This window comes from Salvelinus namaycush, chromosome 28 (genome assembly GCF_016432855.1).
Source record: "Salvelinus namaycush isolate Seneca chromosome 28, SaNama_1.0, whole genome shotgun sequence".
NCBI lineage: Eukaryota > Metazoa > Chordata > Actinopteri > Salmoniformes > Salmonidae > Salvelinus > Salvelinus namaycush.
This window is the reverse complement of record NC_052334.1, coordinates 27486484-27507742: the sequence shown is the minus strand read 5'-3', so window position 1 is coordinate 27507742 and position 21259 is coordinate 27486484. Positions and strand designations below refer to the sequence as shown.

At 43.9% G+C, this 21259-nt stretch overlaps 1 protein-coding gene across 1 annotated transcript in view; it reads left to right on the top strand.

The window, feature by feature from the left end:
- The window catches only part of LOC120023630 (ryanodine receptor 3-like), a 190862-nt gene that overhangs the window by 46393 nt on the left and 123210 nt on the right, over positions 1 to 21259 (top strand). Inside the window, exons 3-11 of the mRNA XM_038967675.1 lie at positions 3555 to 3659; positions 8022 to 8096; positions 8327 to 8405; positions 14781 to 14893; positions 15882 to 15981; positions 16078 to 16171; positions 16986 to 17060; positions 17560 to 17716; positions 18461 to 18625. Of these exons, the coding sequence (XP_038823603.1) occupies positions 3555 to 3659; positions 8022 to 8096; positions 8327 to 8405; positions 14781 to 14893; positions 15882 to 15981; positions 16078 to 16171; positions 16986 to 17060; positions 17560 to 17716; positions 18461 to 18625 (963 nt within the window). The remainder of the gene's footprint in view (positions 1 to 3554; positions 3660 to 8021; positions 8097 to 8326; positions 8406 to 14780; positions 14894 to 15881; positions 15982 to 16077; positions 16172 to 16985; positions 17061 to 17559; positions 17717 to 18460; positions 18626 to 21259) is intronic.

Below are 21259 nucleotides of genomic sequence, written 5' to 3'. Positions count from 1 at the left end.
GTCTGGAAGGGCATCAAGGAATCTTTGTGTTGTCTGAGAATTTATAGCACGACTTTTGATGCTCCTTGGTTGGGGTCTGAGCAGATTATTTGTTGCGATTGCAAACGTAATAAAATGGTGGTCCGATAGTCCAGGATTATGAGTAAAACATTAAGATCCACAACATATATTCCATGGGACAAAACTAGGTCCAGAGTATGACTGTGGCAGTGAGTAGGTCCAGAGACATGTTGGACAAAACCCACTGAGTCGATGATGGCTCCGAAAGCCTTTTGGAGTGGGTCTGTGGACTTTTCCATGTGAATATTAAAATCACCAAAAATTTGAATATTATCTGCTATGACTACAACGTCCAATAGGAATTCAGGGAACTAAGTGGATAACGCTGTATATGGCCCAGGAGGCCTGTAAACAGTACCTATAAAAAGTGATGGAGTAGGCTGCATAGATTTCATGACTAGAAGCTCAAAAGACAAAAACGGCATTTTTTTTTTTTTGTAAATTGAAATTTGCTATCGTAAATGTTAGCAACACCTCCGCCTTTGCGGGATGCACGGGGGATATGGTCACTAGTGTAACCAGGAGGTGAGGCCTCATTTAACATAGTAAATTCATCAGGCTTAAGCCATGTTTCAGTCAGACCAATCACATCAAGATTATGATCAGTGATTAGTTCATTGACTATAACTGCCTTTGAAGTGAGGGATCTAACATTAAGTAGCCCTATTTTGAGATGTGAGGTATCACGATCTCTTTCAATAATGGCAGGAATGGAGAAGGTCTTTATCCTAGTGAGATTGCTAAGGCGAACACCGCCATGTTTAGTTTTGCCCAACCTAGGTCAAGGCACAGACACAGTCTCAATGGAGATAGCTGAGCTGACTACACTGACTGTGCTAGTGGCAGACTCCACTAAGCTGGCAGGCTGGCTAACAGCCTGCTACCTGGCCTGCACCCTATTTCATTGTGGAGCTAGAGGAGTTAGAGCCCTGTCTATGTTGGTAGATAAGATGAGAGCACCCCTCCAGCTAGGATGGAGTCTGTCACTCCTCAGCAGGCCAGGCTTGGTCCTGTTTCTGGGTGAGTCCCAGAAAGAGGACCAATTATCTACAAATTCTATCTTTTGGGAGGGGCAGAAAACAGTTTTCAACCAGCGATTGAGTTGTGAGACTCTGCTGTAGAGCTCATCACTCCCCCTAACTGGGAGGGGGCCAGAGACAATTACTCGATGCCGACACATCTTTCTAGCTGATTTACACGCTGAAGCTATGTTGTGCTTGGTGACCTCTGACTGTTTCATCCTAACATCGTTGGTTCTGACGTGGAAAAACAATATCTCTATACTCTCTACACTCGCCAGTTTTAGCTTTAGCCAGCACCATCTTCAGATTAGCCTTAACGTCGGTAGCCCTGCCCCCTGGTAAACAGTGTATGATCGCTGGATGATTCGTTTTAAGTCTAATACTGCGGGTAATGGAGTCGCCAATGACTAGGGTTTTCAATTTGTCAGAGCTAATGGTGGGAAGCTTTGGCGTCTCAGACCCCGTAACGGGAGGAGTAGAGACAAGAGAAGGCTCGGCCTCAGACTCCGACTCGCTGCTTAATGGGGAAAACCGGTTGAAAGTTTCTGTTGGCTGAATGAGCGACACCGGTTGAGCATTCCTACAGCATTTTCCTCCAGAAGCCATGAGAAAGTTGTCCGGCTGCGGGGACTGTGCGAGGGGATTTATACTACTATCTGTACTTACTGGTGGCACAGACGCTGTTTCATCCTTTCCTACACTGAAATTACCCTTGCCTAACGATTGCGTCTGAAGCTGGGCTTGCAGCACAGCTATCCTCGCCGTAAGGCGATCGTTCTCCTGTATATTATGAGTACAGCGACTGCAATTAGAAGGCATCATGTTAATGTTACTACTTAGCTTCGGCTGTTGAAGGTGCTGACGAACCATGTCCAGATAAAGCGTCCGGAGTGAAAAAGTTGAATGAAAAAAGAAAATAAAAAGTTATGAGGGAAAAACTAAAAATATAAACGGTAATTAAAAAGTAAAAACCGTAAAGTTGTCAGGTAGCAAAGTAAGGTTGGCAACAAAACGCACAGCAACACGTCTGCAAGTTGCAAGTTCAAGAGGAAGTGAAGTAATAAACCAATAAGAAAGAGTTCCAAATCTCTAACGGGCGTGCAAGCAGTTACTCTTGAAGCCACTTGGGTACACTGCAACATCCACCGAGAGGCTAAGGGAATGCTGCTAAGGGAATGCCTGACAGCTTGAAAGACATTTGGACACTAAAGTGTAAATGGTTAACTTTGTTAATGCAAGGCCCCCTGAACTTTCGTGTATTTTCTGCACTATGCAATGATATGGGCAGCGACCATGTAATGCTTTTACAACATACAGAAGTGCGCTGGTTATCAAGGGGCAAAGTATTGACACGTTTTTTTTAAAATTGAGAGACGAGCTTAAAGTTTTCTTTACTGACCATAATTTTCACTTGTCTGACCGCATGCTTGATGATGAGTTTCTCACACGACTGGCCTATCTGGGTGATGTTTTTTCTCACCTGAATGATCTGAATCTAGGATTACAGGGTCTCTCCGCAACTATATTCAATGTGCGGGACAAAATTGAGGCTATGTTTAAGAAGTTGGAGCTCTTTTCTGTCTGCATTAACAAGGACAACACACAGGTCTTTCCATCTTTGTATGATTTTTTTGTGTGCAAATTAACTCAAGCTTACTGTGCAAATTAACTCAAGCTTACTGACAATGTCAAATGTGATATTGCGAAGCACCAGAGTGAGTTGGGTGGGCAATTACACAGGTACTTTCCCCCGAAACAGATGACACGAACAACTGGATTCGTTATCCCTTTCATGCCCTGCCTCCAGTCCACTTACCGATATCTGAACAAGAGAGCCTCATCGAAATCGCAACAAGCGTTTCTGTGAAAATTGAATTTAATCAGAAGCCGCTGACAGATTTCTGGATTGGGCTGCGCTCAGAGTATTCTGCCTTGGCAAGTCGCGCTGTTAAGACACTGATGCCCTTTGCAAACACTTACCTATGTGAGAGTGGATTCTCGGCCCTCACTAGCATGAAAACTAAATGCATGCACAGACAGTGTGTGGAAAATGATTTAAGACTGAGACTCTCCAATACAACCCAACATTGCAGTTATGTGCATCCTTTCAAGCACAACCTTCTCATTAACCTGTGGTGAGTTATTCACAATTTCAATGAACAAATAAAGTTTTATATGTAAGATGGCTAAATAAAGAGCAAAATTATTGATTATTATTGTTATTATTATTATTTGTGCCATGGTCCTATAAGAGCTCTTTGTCACTTCCCACGAGCCGGGTCGTGACAAAAACTCACACTCATTCTTCTGTTTAATAAATGTATTGTATAGTGTGTGTGTGGCAGGCTTACAATGATGGCAAAAAACAACATTTGAGAGTATGCTGATCCTGGTGCTAGAGGGGACTATAAAAAGTTTGGGAACCACTGCATACAACCCTAACCCTGATTACCCTCCTCCTGTCTCTTCCAGTATGTCCCTCCAGACCTATGCATCTGCAACTTTGTGCTGGAGCAGTCTCTCTCTGTGCGGGCCCTGCAGGAGATGCTTGCTAAGACTGGTCAGAACAGTGAAGGGGTGAGTACTGTCCCTCTACCACAGCATCTATACACACACTCCTACCCCAGGGCAGACAGCAGAGAGGAGTATTTTCACAAAGTGCTCTCTGCGCAAAGGGAAACTACTGAACATCCCCTGTTTCACATTTTCCATTTGATTCATTTCAGGATTTCAGGGTCATGTTATGAAATTGTTTATTACGGTGACTGGAGTTGCCTCAGTTTTATGTTCTAATTTTTTTTTCTCTTTGAGGGAGATAAATGAGAGGAATTGGCCTATTACAATGGCCTGGAGACCTGGGCGCTGGGAGGTTGAGCCCTCCATGAATTGTAATGGGGATGAAATTCGTCAAGAGGCAAAGTACCTCTTTGCTGCAGCTTTCCGGAAGTGTTTCTGCCCTGTGCTGGGAGGTTGACCATTTGATTAACAATGAGGCTGAAAAGAAAAGCTCTCAAAGCTACAGTATAATTTCCATTATAAAGCAGAATTGCGCTGTAGCTACCTTTTTTATACACCAGGCACAGAGAAGCAAACATGTCTAGATGACAGAGTCACTGTCGCGTACACACACATGAGGTAATGGAGGCAATCTCATTGAATGGACATACATATGGACATTGTTGAGCAAGTTCATATGTGTATGTACTGTAGCTAATGTATTTGTAGTCAAAGCAGGTCTCTACACTACCTCCCTATCTCCTCTTAACAGGCAGTTATAGTAAGTACAAAGGATGAAAGACCTATTTCCTTAGTCCACAGTCATGTGTTTGGGACATTGTGATTACAAGGCAGCCCTACAGAAACACAGCATTACCACGCTGCTCTCGCCATGCTCCTCTTGCAGGGAGCAACCTAAACGCTGCTTGTCCTAAAATGTCATGTTTAATGTTTCAGAGGAAGGATGGTGGGTAGATATGAAAATATGTTAATTTCTCACCCATTTTGGTATGATGTCGTACTTTTCCAGTTTGCAGTGTTGTACTGATCTTACTTTTATCTTTCTGAAATTAGTATTAAGAATTTGTTTCAGTGTGCCTCTGGTCTTTCGGTAGTTCATTACCAGTTGCAGGATGTTGTATTTTAGTGATAAGAGTATATTGTATCAGTAGAGTGAGCCAAGAATTATAATTACTAGATCATTTCTCATCTCATTCCTCTGTGGTCAGTTGTATTCTCATTTATTTTAATAGACAGATAAGTAAAGCATTTCTGATACAGTGATCTTAATTGGTACAATCATTTCTGTTAAAACTGTGCTGTTCTTTGCGAACATTTGCTCTTGGTTTTCATTAATCAGCTGTAACAGAGCTGTGCTGTTACCATTGCTATGTTCATCCATTGTGTTCTGTACATCTCTCCACCTGTTAGCCTCGAGGAAAGGACCGATGGGTATGTTCACCATTCATTCCATTCTCCTCTCCTGTCACCTCTCTAGCGCATGGCTGTTTAGTCATGCTAGCAGCTTGCTCTCCCATTTTCATTGGAAATGTATCCTAGGGTTACAATAGTCCCTTCAGGAAAAAAAATAGATTCCCCACAGAAAGCTAGTGTGTTTTTATATGCAAACATGAATGCATATGCTGCTGAAATGTCTAATGACATTATGGATTTATTTAAAGAAGTGAGTCGATTTGTGTCACAGCACTTAGCAACATGACAAAGACAAATGGAACCGGGTATAGACTTGCCATACAAATGGTCTCGCTCAACATTTACTGCTCACATTTCTTCTGGCCAAAGAGAACATGCTACACCTCTCCTGGATTAACATCAGATGAATGTCAGTCTTCAGTCCTTCCTTAGGGGATTTAGAAGTAAGTCCAGAATCCCTGAATATTACCAACAAATTCTTACCTGTTCACAAATTCTGCACCCAACTTCAGGCATACAATAGTGAGCTACATTACATGAATTATGACTGTAGAAAGTAATACACTGGCATTTAGAAGGATTCAAAAAATAGTTATTATATTTGGGAAGTGAAGCAACCCCAACTCGTTGTTGCCTTGCCAAACTGCTAATGATAGGAAGAATTTCCATGATTTAAGCTGTGGATCTTCGTACTCTTTGAGTTGAGTTCAAAGATAAATGGACTTGTCAATGCTGCAGCTTAGCGACCACACTGGACTCCAGATGATGGGGAATTAAAAAATCAAGCCTGATTGGTTCCATCACGGCTGTGTGAACTGGAAAAGCCCTTTGGCAAGAGCAAAGCACAGGCAGACTTGGCCTTCATGAGCGCTTAATGTGCCCTTAAAGCTTAGTGAGACGTTTTCAAGTGAAACTGCTTGTTTGCAATAGCTAAGCTGCTTTCTACGTGCCACTCTTAACCCCCTTGCATCTACACTTGTGTAGTAACTTCATTTAACATGATCTGCTAGACCAGTTCAATATAACCAGAGGGAAGGCCTTTAATCACTGTTTCTCCTTGATGCACTATTGTCCTCTCTCTAAGGAATGCTGTGGAGACTGATTCAGACCTGGTCTGGAGAAAACATTTGAACACTGGGTTTTATCTCCGTAAATTCTCTCTCCTCATATGCATCTCTTTTCACTAACCCTCTCCATTCCTCTGTTCCTGCTCCAAATTGTCAATGGAGGAAACACCACGAAGGGAAAATAGTAGTTGAATGTGTCATGATTCTGGAATCAATATTCTGTCATTGAGCAGATGAGCTACAGTGGAGGGTATTGACTTAAAGAAGAAATAACTTATTGATATACCGTATTCAGCTGGTCTCTACTAATAGGCAGGGATTCCTTAAAGTGGAATAGGATCTTAGTAATGGTATTTCGGACTAATATTTGTGTTTGTTTGAGGGGTTATAGATATTGTGAACACACAAGGCTCAGAAAACCGTTGCAGAAGTAAGCTATCAAACATCCATTTAGCTCCGTTTCAGCTAGTGACCCCAAATGGAATTCTGTGTGAAGTTCCTCTAACGTGTCCAAATAGAGCAGTGAACACACTTGTGATTTCATAACTTTGTTTACTGGGCTAAGGATCAAAGGTCAATCTGTCGGAGTCAGTGACTGAAGTGCCCAGGGTGAGTCAGGGTAAGGCAGGGTGAAGCTGATACCCTGTGGCAGGGCAGCATGTGCAGTGGTATTTCAGTGCCACCTTTGAGAGAAACCCCATTGCTGTCACCCTGGTGGCTGCTGCATAAACGCAGGGGGGTGACGTGCTGCTAAAGGTCACGCTTTCTCAATTGATGTCAGCATGTCATCTCCTGGCAACAGCTGGGGGGGGAGATCGTTTCCCCCCGCCTTTGATCAAATAGCCTTTCCCCTTCTGGGCAAGGGACGCTAGGGACAGAGGAATCTGAGGCTGCCACAGCTGTGGATGGTGTGAGGTTAGGATAAATGTTATGTTTAGAGCTGGTCTAGTTCTCTTAGATTGTGGTGAGTTGAATGCAGCTGGATATGCCCGATGCACATTAAACTATCCCTCAGGAAGCCTGAACAGCCTGACATGGTGCTGGCACTGCTGCAGTCTGATAATCCATGGCAACTGCATTGAACTGGAGGCTATTGTCTTAGCAAAAGCAGCACAGATAGAGGGTGCACGGTGTGTTTGGTTAAGAAGACACTGGCATGCAAAATCTATTATGTCACAAATAAGATCTTGCACAGCACGTCACCATCTATGATTGACCAACAGAGACTATACGCAGTTTACAATACTGTGGATAGGACAGAAGGAGACAAACTCATATATTTTCTTTAACTTACATACCCTTCTCAGTAATGTAACTTTCTCTTACCTTACTGCTCCATAGAGGCTCATAAGAAAGGTGAGTAACACATGGTTGCCTGCAGAACGAAGGGACAGGTTTGCAAGCAGAGCCCAAGTAGTGACCTCACATCACTCTTTCCCCTACCCATCTCCTCAAACTGCTGTGAAACCGCAGTGGAACCTTGTGTCTTTTCTCTCCTAGTGCTTTCTGTCACAAACCAGACCCTTCTTACTGTAACACAAGGTCTTTGTTACCAACGCATTAGAGGCAGAGAGCTCTCTCTTTCTCACCCCCCTTCCTTTTTACCTGCAGCCGTGTGACGATCATCTGTATTCTTCTCCATGGATACAGGAAGCAGGCGTATCCCCTGAGTGACATGTCTGACTGCATGCTTTCAGTGTTGTGTTGTGGACTTCAGGACCGTCGTCAGAGAGGAGAGGACAGGCTGAGAGGGGCAGGCTGGGTCAGTCTGTGGCCCCCTGCCTTGTGTGAAGTCATCATAGTCTTAGTTCTCTAACTGTGATGCAGATGGAGAGAGAGAAAGTGAGAGAGAGAGAGTGAAAGGGAGAGACAGAGAGGTCACGGGGGACATCCTGTCTTATAGTGTGTCTGGTGTGTGATGGGTGTTGTGCTGTCTCCACAGGCGGCTCAGGGCGGTGGACACAGAACACTTCTGTATGGACACGCCATCCTCCTGAGGCACTCCTTTAGCGCTATGGTGAGACTGCACTGCACGCACACTCTCATACGATACCCAAGGACCGGGGACTGTTTTGTCATTATTCTATGTGTTACTATTTCATAGTTACTGTTTTATAACATTTGATAGGAATATTTGTTGCATATGTCGTACTGATATTTGTTCCAGTTCTGAATGCTACAGCAGAGTTGTGTGACTCTTTTGATCATCGTTTTCATGTTGCTTTGATGTGTATCTATACATTGCAGTATCTGACCTGTTTGAAGACGTCAAGGTCACAGACAGATAAGCTGTCCTTTGATGTGGGGCTGCAGGAGGACTCAACAGGTAAAACCTCCTCTATCTGGCTCTAGGGTCACTAGCACACAGTCACTCATAGCTGGGCTTCTGTAGGATTTCACCTGCCCCAGTATTCATTTCAGATTCTCTTAAGCACTGCATGAAAAGAGGGATTTACGGTTTCCTATATTGTAGGAAATGTACCACATTTGCAGAGATTTCAGTTATTTATTCCCTAGGATATCTCCCCTGAAAACATTCCTAGCAGACTAAAATAAATGTCTTCGATTGGCTCTTTGTCACAATGTCGAGGCTCAGCTCATTTCAATCAATCAATCAATCAATTTTATTTTATATAGCCCTTCGTACATCAGCTAATATCTCGAAGTGCTGTACAGAAACCCAGCCTAAAACCCCAAACAGCTAGTAATGCAGGTGTAGAAGCACGGTGGCTAGGAAAAACTCCCTAGAAAGGCCAAAACCTAGGAAGAAACCTAGAGAGGAACCAGGCTATGAGGGGTGGCCAGTCCTCTTCTGGCTGTGCCGGGTGGAGATTATAACAGAACTATGCCAAGATGTTCAAAAATGTTCATAAGTGACAAGCATGGTCAAATAATAATCATGAATAATTTTCAGTTGGCTTTTCATAGCTGATCATTAAGAGTTGAAAACAGCAGGTCTGGGACAGGTAGGGGTTCCATAACCGCAGGCAGAACAGTTGAAACTGGAATAGCAGCAAGGCCAGGCGGACTGGGGACAGCAAGGAGTCACCACGGCCGGTAGTCCCGACGTATGGTCCTAGGGCTCAGGTCCTCCGAGAGAAAGAAAGAGAGAAGGAGAAAATTAGAGAGAGCCAAGATTTTCAAAATGTTCATAAATGACAAGCATGGTCAAATAATAATCAGGAATAAATCTCAGTTGGTTTTTCATAGCCGATCATTAAGAGTTGAAAACAGCAGGTCTGGGACAGGTAGGGGTTTCGTAACCGCAGGCAGAACAGTTGAAACTGGAATAGCAGCAAGGCCAGGCGGACTGGGGACAGCAAAGTGTCAGCATGCCCGGTAGTCCTGACGTATGGTCCTAGGGCTCAGGTTCTCAGAGAGAAAGAGAGAATTAGAGAGAGCATACTTAAATTCACACAGGACACTGGATAAGACAGGAGAAGTACTCCAGGTATAACCAACTGACCCTAGCCCCCCGACACATAAACTACTGCAGCATAAATACTGGAGGCTGAGACAGGAGCGGTCAGGAGACACTGTGGCCCCATCCGAAGAAACCCCCGGACAGGGCCAAACAGGAAGGATATAACCCCACCCACTTTGCCAAAGCACAGCCCCCGCACCACTAGAGGGATATCCTCAACCACCAACTTACAATCCTGAGACAAGGCCGAGTATAGCCCACAAAGGTCTCCACCACAGCACAAACCAAGGGGGGGCGCCAACCCAGACAGGAAGATCACGTCAGTAACTCAACCCACTCAAGTGACGCACCCCTCCTAGGGACGGCATGAAAGAGCACCAGCAAGCCAGTGACTCAGCCCCTGTAACAGGGTTAGAGGCAGAGAATCCCAGTGGAGAGAGGGGAACCGGCCTGGCAGAGACAGCAAGGGCGGTTCGTTGCTCCAGAGGCTTTCCGTTCACCTTCACACTCCTGGGCCAGACTACACTCAATCATATGACCTACTGAAGAGATAAGTCTTCAGTAAATACTTAAAGGTTGAGACCGAGTCTGCGTCTCTCACATGGGTAGGCAGACTGTTCCATAAAAATGGAGATCTATAGGAGAAAGCCCTGCCTCCCGCTGTTTGCTTAGAAATTCTAGGGACAATTAGGAGGCCTGCGTCTTGTGACCGTAGCGTACGTATTGGTATGTACGGCAGGACCAACTCGGAAAGATAGGTAGGAGCAAGCCCATGTAACGCTTTATAGGTTAACAGTAAAACCTTGAAATCAGCCCTTGCCTTAACAGGAAGCCAGTGTAGGGAAGCTAGCACTGGAGTAATATGATCAAATTTCTTGGTTCTAGTCAGGATTCTAGCATCCGTATTTAGCACTAACTGAAGTTTATTTAGTGCTTTATCCGGGTAGCCGGAAAGTAGAGCATTGCAGTAGTCTAACCTAGAAGTAACAAATGCATGGATTAATTTTTCTGCATCATTTTTGGACAGAAAATTTCTGATTTTTGCAATGTTACGTAGATGGAAAAAAGCTGTCCTTGAAACAGTCTTGATATGTTCGTCAAAAGAGAGATCAGGGTCAAGAGTAACGCCGAGGTCCTTCACAGTTTTATTTGAGACGACTTTACAACCATCAAGATGAATTGTCAGATTTAACAGAAGATCTCTTTGTTTCTTGGGACCTAGAACAAGCATCTCTGTTTTGTCCGAGTTTAAAAGTAGAAAGTTTTCAGCCATCCACTTCCTTATGTCTGAAACACAGGCTTCTAGCGAGGGCAATTTTGGGGCTTCACCATGTTTCATTGAAATGTACAGCTGTGTGTCATCCGCATAGCAGTGAAAGTTAACATTATGTTTTCGAATAACATCCCCAAGAGGTAAAATATATAGTGAAAACAATAGTGGTCCTAAAACGGAACCTTGAGGAACACCGAAATGTACAGTTGATTTGTCAGAGGACAGACCATTCACAGAGACAAACTGATATCTTTCCGACAGGTAAGATCTAAACCAGGCCAGAACTTGTCCGTGTAGACCAATTTGGGTTTCCAGTCTCTCCAAAAGAATGTGGTGATCGATGGTGTCAAAGGCAGCACTAAGGTCTAGTAGCACGAGGACAGATGCAGAGCCTCGGTCTGACGCCATTAAAAGGTCATTTACCACCTTCACAAGTGCAGTCTCAGTGCTATGATGGGGTCTAAAACCAGACTGAAGCATTTCGTATACATTGTTTGTCTTCAGAAAGGCAGTGAGTTGCTGCGCAACAGCTTTTTCTAAAATTTTTGAGAGGAATGGAAGATTCGATATAGGCCGATAGTTTTTTATATTTTCCGGGTCAAGGTTTGGCTTTTTCAAGAGAGGCTTTATCACTGCCACTTTTAGTGAGTTTGGTACACATCCGGTGGATAGAGAGCTGTTTATTATGTTCAACATAGGAGGGCCAAGCACAGGAAGCAGCTCCTTCAGCAGTTTAGTAGGAATAGGATCCAGTATGCAGCTTGAAGGTTTAGAGGCCATGATTATTTTCATCATTGTGTCAAGAGATATAGTACTAAAACACTTAAGTGTCTCTCCCGATCCCAGGCCCTCGCAGAGCTGTGCAGATCCAGGACAGCTAAGCCCTGGAGGAATACGCAGATTCAAAGAGGAGTCCGTAATTTGCTTTCTAATGGTCATGATCTTTTCCTCAAAGAAGTTCATGAATTTATTACTGCTGAAGTGAAAGCCATCCTCTCTTGGGGAATGCTGCTTTTTAGTTAGCTTTGCAACAGTATCAAAAAGAAATTTTGGATTGTTCTTATTTTCCTCGATTAAGTTGGAAAAGTAGGATGATCGAGCAGCAGTGAGGGCTCTTCGGTACTGCACGGTACTGTCTTTCCAAGCTAGTCGGAAGACTTCCAGTTTGGTGTGGCGCCATTTCCGTTCCAATTTCCTGGAAGCTTGCTTCAAAGCTCGGGTATTTTCTGTATACCAGGGAGCTAGTTTCTTATGACAAATGTTTTTCGTTTTTAGGGGTGCAACTGCATCTAGGGTATTGCGCAAGGTTAAATTGAGTTCCTCAGTTAAGTGGTTAACTGATTTTTGTCCTCTGACGTCCTTGGGTAGGCAGAAGGAGTCTGGAAGGGCATCAAGGAATTTTTGTGTTGTCTGAGAATTTATAGCATGACTTTTGATGCTCCTTGGTTGGGGTCTGAGCAGATTATTTGTTGCGATTGCAAACGTAATAAAATGGTGGTCCGATAGTCCAGGATTATGTGGAAAAACATTAAGATCTACAACATTTATTCCATGGGACAAAACTAGGTCCAGAGTATGACTGTGGCAGTGAGTAGGTCCAGAGACATGTTGGACAAAACCCACTGAGTCGATGATGGCTCCGAAAGACTTTTGGAGTGGGTCTGTGGACTTCTCCATGTGAATATTAAAATCACCAAAAATTAGAATATGATCTGCTATGACTACAAGGTCTGATAGGAATTCAGGAAACTCAGAGAGGAACGCTGTATATGGCCCAGGAGGCCTGTAAACAGTAGCTATAAAAAGTGATTGAGTAGGCTGCATAGATTTCATGACTAGAAGCTCAAAAGACGAAAACGCCATTTTTTTTTTTGTAAATTGAAATTTGCTATCGTAAATGTTAGCAACACCTCCGCCTTTGCGGGATGCACGGGGGATATGGTCACTAGTGTAACCAGGAGGTGAGGCCTCATTTAACACAGTAAATTCATCAGGCTTAAGCCATGTTTCAGTCAGGCCAATCACATCAAGATTATGATCAGTGATTAGTTCATTGACTATGACTGCCTTTGAAGTGAGGGATCTAACATTAAGTAACCCTATTTTGAGATGTGAGGTATCACGATTTGTCTCATAGAGATGTATAAGATGGTCTGGCTCTCCACCTATTGGAAGGCTGGTTGCTATGGTGCTTATGTTAAGTGTGAGTGGGCTTACAGTATATTAGAGTTTGTGTGAATACATTTGTGTGTCTTAAATGTAATTACGTGTCTAAGCTGTGCTCGCTTGTGTGTGTTGCTTTCACCGTTGTCATCTATCCCCAAACAGTAGTTACAGGTTCAACTTTCTGTGTATGTACACTGAACAAGAATATAAATGCAACATGCAACAATTTCAATGATTTTACTGAGTTACAGTTCATATAAGGAAATCAGTCAATTGAAATAAATGTATTAGGCCCGACTCTATCACATGACTGGGAATACAGATATGCATATGTTGGTCAGAGATACCTTAAAAAAAACAGGTAGGGGTGTGGATCAGAAAATCAGTCAGTATCTGATGTGACCACCATTTGCTTCATGCAGCGCGACACCTCTCCTTCACATAGAGTTGATCAGACTGTTGATTGTGGAATGTTGTCCCACTTCTCTTCAATGGCTGTGCGAAGTTGCAAAATATTGGCGGGAACGGGAAACACGCTGTCATACACATCGATCAAGAGCACCCCAAACATGCTCAATGGGTGACATGTCTGGTGAGTATGCAGGCCATGGAAGAACTGGGACATTTTCAGCTTCCAGGAGTTGTGTACAGATCCTTGCGACATGGGGCCGTGCATTATCATGCTGAAACATGATGTGATGGCGGCGGATGAATGGCACGACAATGGTCCTCCAGGATCTCATCACGGTATCTCTGTGCATTCAAATTGTACTCAATAAAATGTACAAGCTTATGCTTGCCCATACCATAACCCCACCACCACCATGGGGCACTCTGTTCACAACGTTTGGCATCAGCAAACCACTCGCCCACACGATGGCATACACGCTTTCTGCCATCTGCCCGGTACAGTTGAAACCGGTGCTTGCGTGGTTACACGTGGTCTGCAGTTGAGGCCGGTTGGACATACTGCCAAATTCTCTACAACAATGTTGGAGGTGGCTTATGATAAAGAAATGAACATTCAGTTCTCTGGCAACAGCTCTGGTGGACTTTCCTGCAGTCAGCATGCCATTTGCATGCTCCCTCAAAACTTGAGATATTTGTGGCATTGTGTTGCGTGACAAGACTGCACATATTAGAGTGGCCTTTTATTGTCCCCAGCACCAGGTGCACCTGTGTAATGATCATGCTGTTTAATCAGCTTCTTGATATGTCAGGTGGATGGATTATCTTGGCGAATGGAACATTTTACGTATTTTTTTATTTCAGCTCATGACACATGAGACCAACACTTTACATGTTGTGTTTATATTTTTGTTCAGTGTATATATTTTTGTTTTTTTTATGCAAAAATAGTCGTTTGAACTTAAACAACTAAAACCAGGGGGAAAAAACAGTGTAGAAATTATAATGAACCTACATTTTTTATAATTTAATCTCTGAACTATTTTTCTTCAATAACAGTATTTTTAAAATGGAATATAGCAGCGCAGTTTGTGGATTTGGTTGATTTTGTGGTCTCAAACCAGTGAACTTATTAACATTCTTCATCAGGAAATTGGGCAAAATATAATTATTGACAATGAAAAAGATGGGAATGTTGTTCCCATGTCATATAATTGCTACATTTACTATCAATATAGCATTAAAAATAGTTTTCCAGATTGCATTTAGCCCCCAACAATTGGGATGTGAATATTGGGTTGCGACTGAGACAACCTGGTTCAATTTGGGCCCTGATGCAAAACCAATTGAGAACCACTGATGTAGATCATAGATTTATAAATAACATTATTCAGGCATGTGACCCCACCAGTGTTTCTGTGCTCCGTCAGGTGAAGCCTGTTGGTGGACCATCCATCCTGCTTCCAAACAGAGGTCAGAGGGCGAGAAGGTACGCATCGGAGATGACCTCATCCTTGTCAGCGTGTCATCAGAACGATACCTTGTGAGTACACCCTCAGTCTATAAACATCTCATTAAGAATAATACATATAGGCTATTTAAAGTGTCCATCCCCATTGAACAGTCCCATAATGCCATTCAATCCTGTAGGTTAGCCAAAGATTGTAGATCGTGTTCTTGGACTGAAGGTGTCTCCCTCCCACACAGTTCAATCTGTCCATTAAAGCAGACCATACATTTGGGATAGGAAGCTAAGAAAGAGCAGGGGAAGGCCACGCATGTAGAGCTGGGATGGCGAGAGCAATACTGTCAAACTGAACAGCTACTGTACCCTACCTTACTCTGTCCCCTATCCCTTCTTCCCTACACTGTGCAGCCTGGCCAGCCCTGCTCCCCTGTTCCTCTTCAGGCCCATCTATGAGTATCTCCCAGACCCAGACACCCCTGTGTTATTCCCACTGTGTGGGCCTCAGCGCCTTGGCATGCTGGGCCTGGAAAACATCTCCAGCATGACGCAGGGAGAGTGTGACAACAGCCAGCCCAGCCAAGCCCATGTTTATGGGCCTTCAGCAGGGATATGGCAGCCCTCGCTAAGCCAGAGTCCCACTATCATGTTACTGTTACTGCCACGGCTCCGGGCTCTTCTGTCACCAGTGAGATGCTCCCTCTAACCAGGCCTACAGCACCTCCAGGTCCAGTAATGGAGGAGGGAGGTGGAGAGTTCCCCAAGTGTCTGGCGCATGCACACACAAACCCAGAACCCTAGAAACTGGCAGATTCCCGAGTCCACTCTCCAGTGCCAGCCTCTCTCCAGTTTGATGAATGATTCTAAATCTACTTCAGCGATAACAGCCTTCCTATCACACCCTCCAATGCATGCATAGACAAACCTCTGAGTTGTAGCCTGGCCCAATTCCTTGAATCAAACTGGGTTTTTGACATAGGCCCAGCAGTATAGGCCTACTGATTGTGTGTCCCATACTGTAGTTCTTGATAGTGTGTGTAACATAATGTTCCTCTGTCTTCACCAGCACCTGTCCATCTCCAATGGCAACATCCAGGTGGACGCGTCCTTCATGCAGACTCTGTGGAACGTCCACCCCACCTGCTCCGGCAGCAACGTGGAGGAGGGTAGGTCCAACGGTTCATTTAGCGTCACTGGCTTATAATGTTGTTTGAAATGTTGTGGGTATAAATTAAAGGTGCTGTTAATCCATCCTCCTAAAGGTTACCTGCTGGGTGGCCATGTGTTGCGTCTGTTCCATGGTCATGATGAGGTTTTGACCATCCCAGGGTCTGACCAGAGTGATGAACAACAGAGGTGAGACCTACAGCTGGGAAACGGCTAAAAAGACTCTAAGAAATTAGTTTTCCCCTTAGTCTGTTGTGAATGTGACCTAAAATCAAATCAGGCTAATTTGTCTGGCTGACGCTGGGTCTGTCACTACTCAGTGTGAAGCTGGGTCTGAGAGAAGCACAGAAAAATGTCTGCCTTGCTTTCTATAGTCACACAGCGCTAGTGATGACAGCCAGCAAGGTAGCAGAGGGAAATGGCACATGGGGGTCAGGGAGACAGTGCTCTAGTCCGTATAAACATGGCCAGGCGCCGAAGACATGTGAAGGACTCTTCATCTTCCTCCCAGTCCCACTGTCAATTTTTAGCTCACTGTTTGTGTGTGGCAATAATATGCTGCTGAATAAATATTGGTTGTCAGCCTTGGCTTTCTGCTTAGTCCTTGAAAGGGAGCATTTTCTTAAGACCTTACATTTTCATAAAGGTCCATCAAACATAGTCCAAACAGTCAACAAGGACCATGAAAGATCCTTTTTATCTCTGGAGCCAGTCACCCACATCATTATTAGACAGTGTTGCTCTCGGTCTCCGTTGGTTACGTGGGTGTCCTGGATGAAGGATGTGCGCTGGTGCCGGGAGGGTAAATATTAAGGTTCATCTGAGGTCCCATTCTGAGCCTTCCTTCCTCTGACCTGATATCACTGTGACAGAAGGGAATAAAGCAGTCAGAGATGGAATCCTGCTAAAGTCATAAAACATGACCTTGAGACCATTATGAGCCTGTGGCAGTATTAAAACATTGCAGTGATCCAGACCTTTCATGCACCTCTCGTGCCCCCAGGATAGTGAACTATGAGACGGGGAATGCAGGAGCCAAGGCCAGGTCTCTGTGGAGGCTGGAGCCTCTCAGAATCAGGTGAGTTCAGCTCTTTTTATTCCCTCCATTTTCTCTCTATTTGTTCTTCCTCTCCCTCCCTCCCGCCTCCCTCTGCGCCGACTCACTTTGATGTTTCATTATGCTTTTTGACACCAGCCATTTGTAAAGTATTTGAATGATTCAATATCACTTTCCTCTCAGATATGCCCTGCACTGTCAGATCTGGAATTTGTCATCCATGTTTAATCTGCTATGACTTTGACACTGTTTTGTTTTGATGTAAGCAACTGGGCAATGTCTAGTCATAAAAATGGGTATTACATGCCTAATTATTTAGGTGTTTTCAGCCATTTAGTAATTATCTATGCACATGACATGATGCCAGCTACTTAACAGCTAGTCTGGCAGCTAGTTCATCATGTGTACACAAACTAATTAGGGGATATAATGCTTCTAGGGGCTTGTTGTTGTTCTTGATACCGTTGTGTGTGTCTGTGTGTGTGTGTGTGTGCGCCCGTTTCTCTGTGCCCCTGGACAGCTGGAGCGGGAGTCACATTCGCTGGGGTCAGCCCTTCCGTCTCCGCCACCTCACCACTGGGCACTACCTGGCCCTGACGGAGGAGAGGGGGGTGGTGCTGCAGGACCGGGAGAAGTCTGACACTTCCTCCACCGCCTTCTGCTTCAGAGCCTCCAAGGTCAGCGCTCAGGACCAGCTATATCTCTCACACACACATGCAGGCATACACGTACGCACACACACAAGCACGCACGCACGGACGTACAAACACACACACACACACCTTAGACTGTCTCTCGATCACAAAGTTGCTCTAGAAAATGTATCGACTTGCGGCGCCATACCAACCAGGACAAGGGTATTTTAAGTCTGTTCTTGGCAAGGGTGTTTTAGACGTAGCCAGTGATTGGGAGCAATTAGTGACCTCCTACTTATAGATCAACAGCATGGTGTAACCCACCATATTACTGAGGCAGTTTATCATAGGCTTATTAATACACTTTACATTTCATACCTTTTCTATTGTGTCCGCTCTTAATGGGGAAACAAATTTATAGTGATTCATGGGGGCTTGCCTGTGGCCATCATCTGTGACTTGCTCAGTGATCTAGGCTATACGCACTGTATCTCCTCTTCTTGTCTCTTCCTCCGTCTGCCTCTCTATTAACCTAGACATCCTGGAGTGTGTAATATTATATAGAGATGTCAGTGCTCCTCCAGTCCTTGACCAGCCTGATACAGATCTGTCAGCATCTTTTATATTGCTTTTCATAGATCAAGTTCCCTCAACTTTGCATAATCAAATGTGTGATTTGAATAAAACTGCATACATTGTCTGTAGCCTGACTTGGAGACTTTCATCAAAGTTTCATTAAAACGGAGTGTGATATGTTGATGTGTTTGGTTCCTTCCTTCCCTCCAGGAAAAGCTGGAGTCGAGCCCTAAGCGGGACATCGAGGGCATGGGGATGGCAGAGATTAAGTATGGGGACTCAATCTGCTTCGTCATGCATGTGGCTACAGGACTCTGGCTGTCCTACCAGGCGCCTGATGTAAAATCATCTCGCCTGGGCCCTCTCAAGAGACGGGTGAGACACCAATACACTGATTTATTTGTCAAATGTTTGATACAGTGAGAACTTGCTTTAAACATTTCTAGCCTAATGAATTAACTGACTTTCAACTTTCAGTGAGAATGGTTATGGTGGGACTATTACACTAGCAGTAATAAAACAAATCCCATTAAAAAAAACAATTGACCAGAAGCACATGCAATAAATATAATGATATATATAAATATAATACATTCCAAAGGGCAGATGATGATTCTTTTGGTGGTTTTCTAGCTGATAGTTTTGAGAGGAGTGTAGTGCTTTCTCTGTAACTAAATAAAACACTGATCCAAATCCTCTGGCTGTAATGAATGAGATGTGACAGGATTGCAGTATCGGTGTGTGGGTAAAATCACTGGGGAAGCCAAGCCAGGGGAAAAAAAATACATATTACAATCGATGTGTTATGATAATTGCATTGTTTGCTCTATAACTTGTCAGTTCATATGCCTTGCGACTGTGATATATAGGCCTAAAGCTGAGACAATAAGAAGACAATAAATTCAACCACACCTTTGTTTCATCACTAAACCGGATAGCAACATCTGTCCACGTAGCATATTGCATGTAACAAACAGTTACATAACCTACAGCATGGTCAATCAAGTTAATGTTTCCAATATTTTTTGGACTACTAAACAACTATTGATTTAGAATCAGAGTTGTCGCAAAGAAAACAGGAGCTGCCTCCACAATTCCAGCACCATTTCAACTTCAACAATTCAACATCATCAAATCACATATGCTTAGTCTAATACAGTGACTAGGGCTGTTACGGTGACCGTATTTCCGCCACACCGGCAGTCACGAGTCATGACCGCATTCAAATTCCATGTGACCGTTTAATCAGGGTAACTACACTTCAAGCTCTGATGTTGCTGATGGTCATTAGTATCCTACCAAACTTGCTAATTGCCTGGTACACTCAGCATTCTATTGTCCCTCTAACCACTCTGACATCAATACAAATGTGATTGAAAATCAAATCAAACATGAGCCCAGGTTGCGCAACATTTCTATAGGCTATGCAATTGCGTGAGAAAACAGAGTTTTGATAGCCACTATTAAAAAGAGGAGGATCCCCTCAGCTTTCTATAGGATAGGCTTACTATATTTATTTCTCAACTTTCCTAATATTAAGCACATAGCTTCGCTTTACAACAGGAGTGGCATTAAAATTAACCATGGTTTTTAAGTGGATAGATGACATGTATTTTTCCCCCCTGCCCCAGTTCTGAGACAGGTGCATGGTAATGGTCCATTCTAAATCAAAACTAATTTCACACATATATAATTTAGTATACAGTGCCTTTGGAAAATATTCAGAACCCTTGACTTTCTCCACATTTTGTTACGTTGTAGCCTTATTCTAAAAAAAATGTTTTCTTTCAGCAATCTACACACAATATCGCATATTGAGAAAGCGAAAACAGGTTTTTAGAAATTTTTGCACATTTATTACAAATAAAAAACATGTCTTATTTACATAAGTATTCAGGCAGTTTGCTATGAGACTCGAAATTGAGCTCAGGTGCATCCTGTTTCCATTGACCATCCTTGAGATGTTTCTACAACTTGATTGGAGTTCACCTGTGGTAAATTCAATTGATTGGACATGATTTGAAAAGGCACACACCTGTCTATATAAGTTCACACAGTTGACAGTGCATGTCAGAGCAAAAACCAAGCCATGAGGTCGAAGGAATTATCCGTAGAGTTCCGAGACATGACTGTGTCAAGGCACAGATCTGGGAAAGTATACCAAAATATTTCTGCAGCATTGAAGGTCCCCAAGAACACAGTGGCCTCCATTATTCTTAAATGGAAGAAGTTTGGAACCAACAAGACTTCCTAGAGTTGGCCCGCCCGGCCAAACTGAGCAATCGGGGGAGAGCTCTAGAGAGAGCTCTAGAGGTCCTCTGTGGAGATGGGAGAACCTTCCAGAAGGAAAACCATCTCTGCAGCACTCCACCAATCAGGCCTTTATGGTAGAGTGCCAGACGGAAGCCACTCCTCAGTAAAGGGCACATGACAGCCCGCTTGGAGTTTGCCAAAAGGCACATTAACATTCTCAGACCATGAGAAACAAGATTCTCTCGTCTGATGAAACCACGATTGAACTCTTTGGCCTGAATATCAAGCGTCACGTCTGGAGGAAACCTGGCACCATCCCTTTCCGTGAAGCATGGTGGTGGCAGCATCATGCTGTGGGGATGTTTTTCAGCTGCAGGGTCTGGGAGACTAGTCAGGATCGAGGGAAAGATGAATGGAGCAAAGTACAGAGAGATCCTTGATGAAAACCCGCTCCAGAATGCTCATGACCTCAGACTGGGGGCGAAGGTTCACCTTTCAACAGGACAACGACCCTAAGCACACAGCCAAGACAACGCTGGAGTGGCTTCGGGACAAGTCTCTGAATGTCCTTGAGTGGCCCAGCCAGAGCCTGGACTTGAACTCAATCGAACATCTCTGGAGAGACCTGAAAATAGCTGTGCAGCGAAGCCATCCAACCTGACAAAGCTTGAGAGGATCTGCAGAGAAGAATGGGAGAAATTCCCTAAATACAGGTCTGCCAAGCTTGTAGCGTCATACGCAAGAAGACTCAAGGTT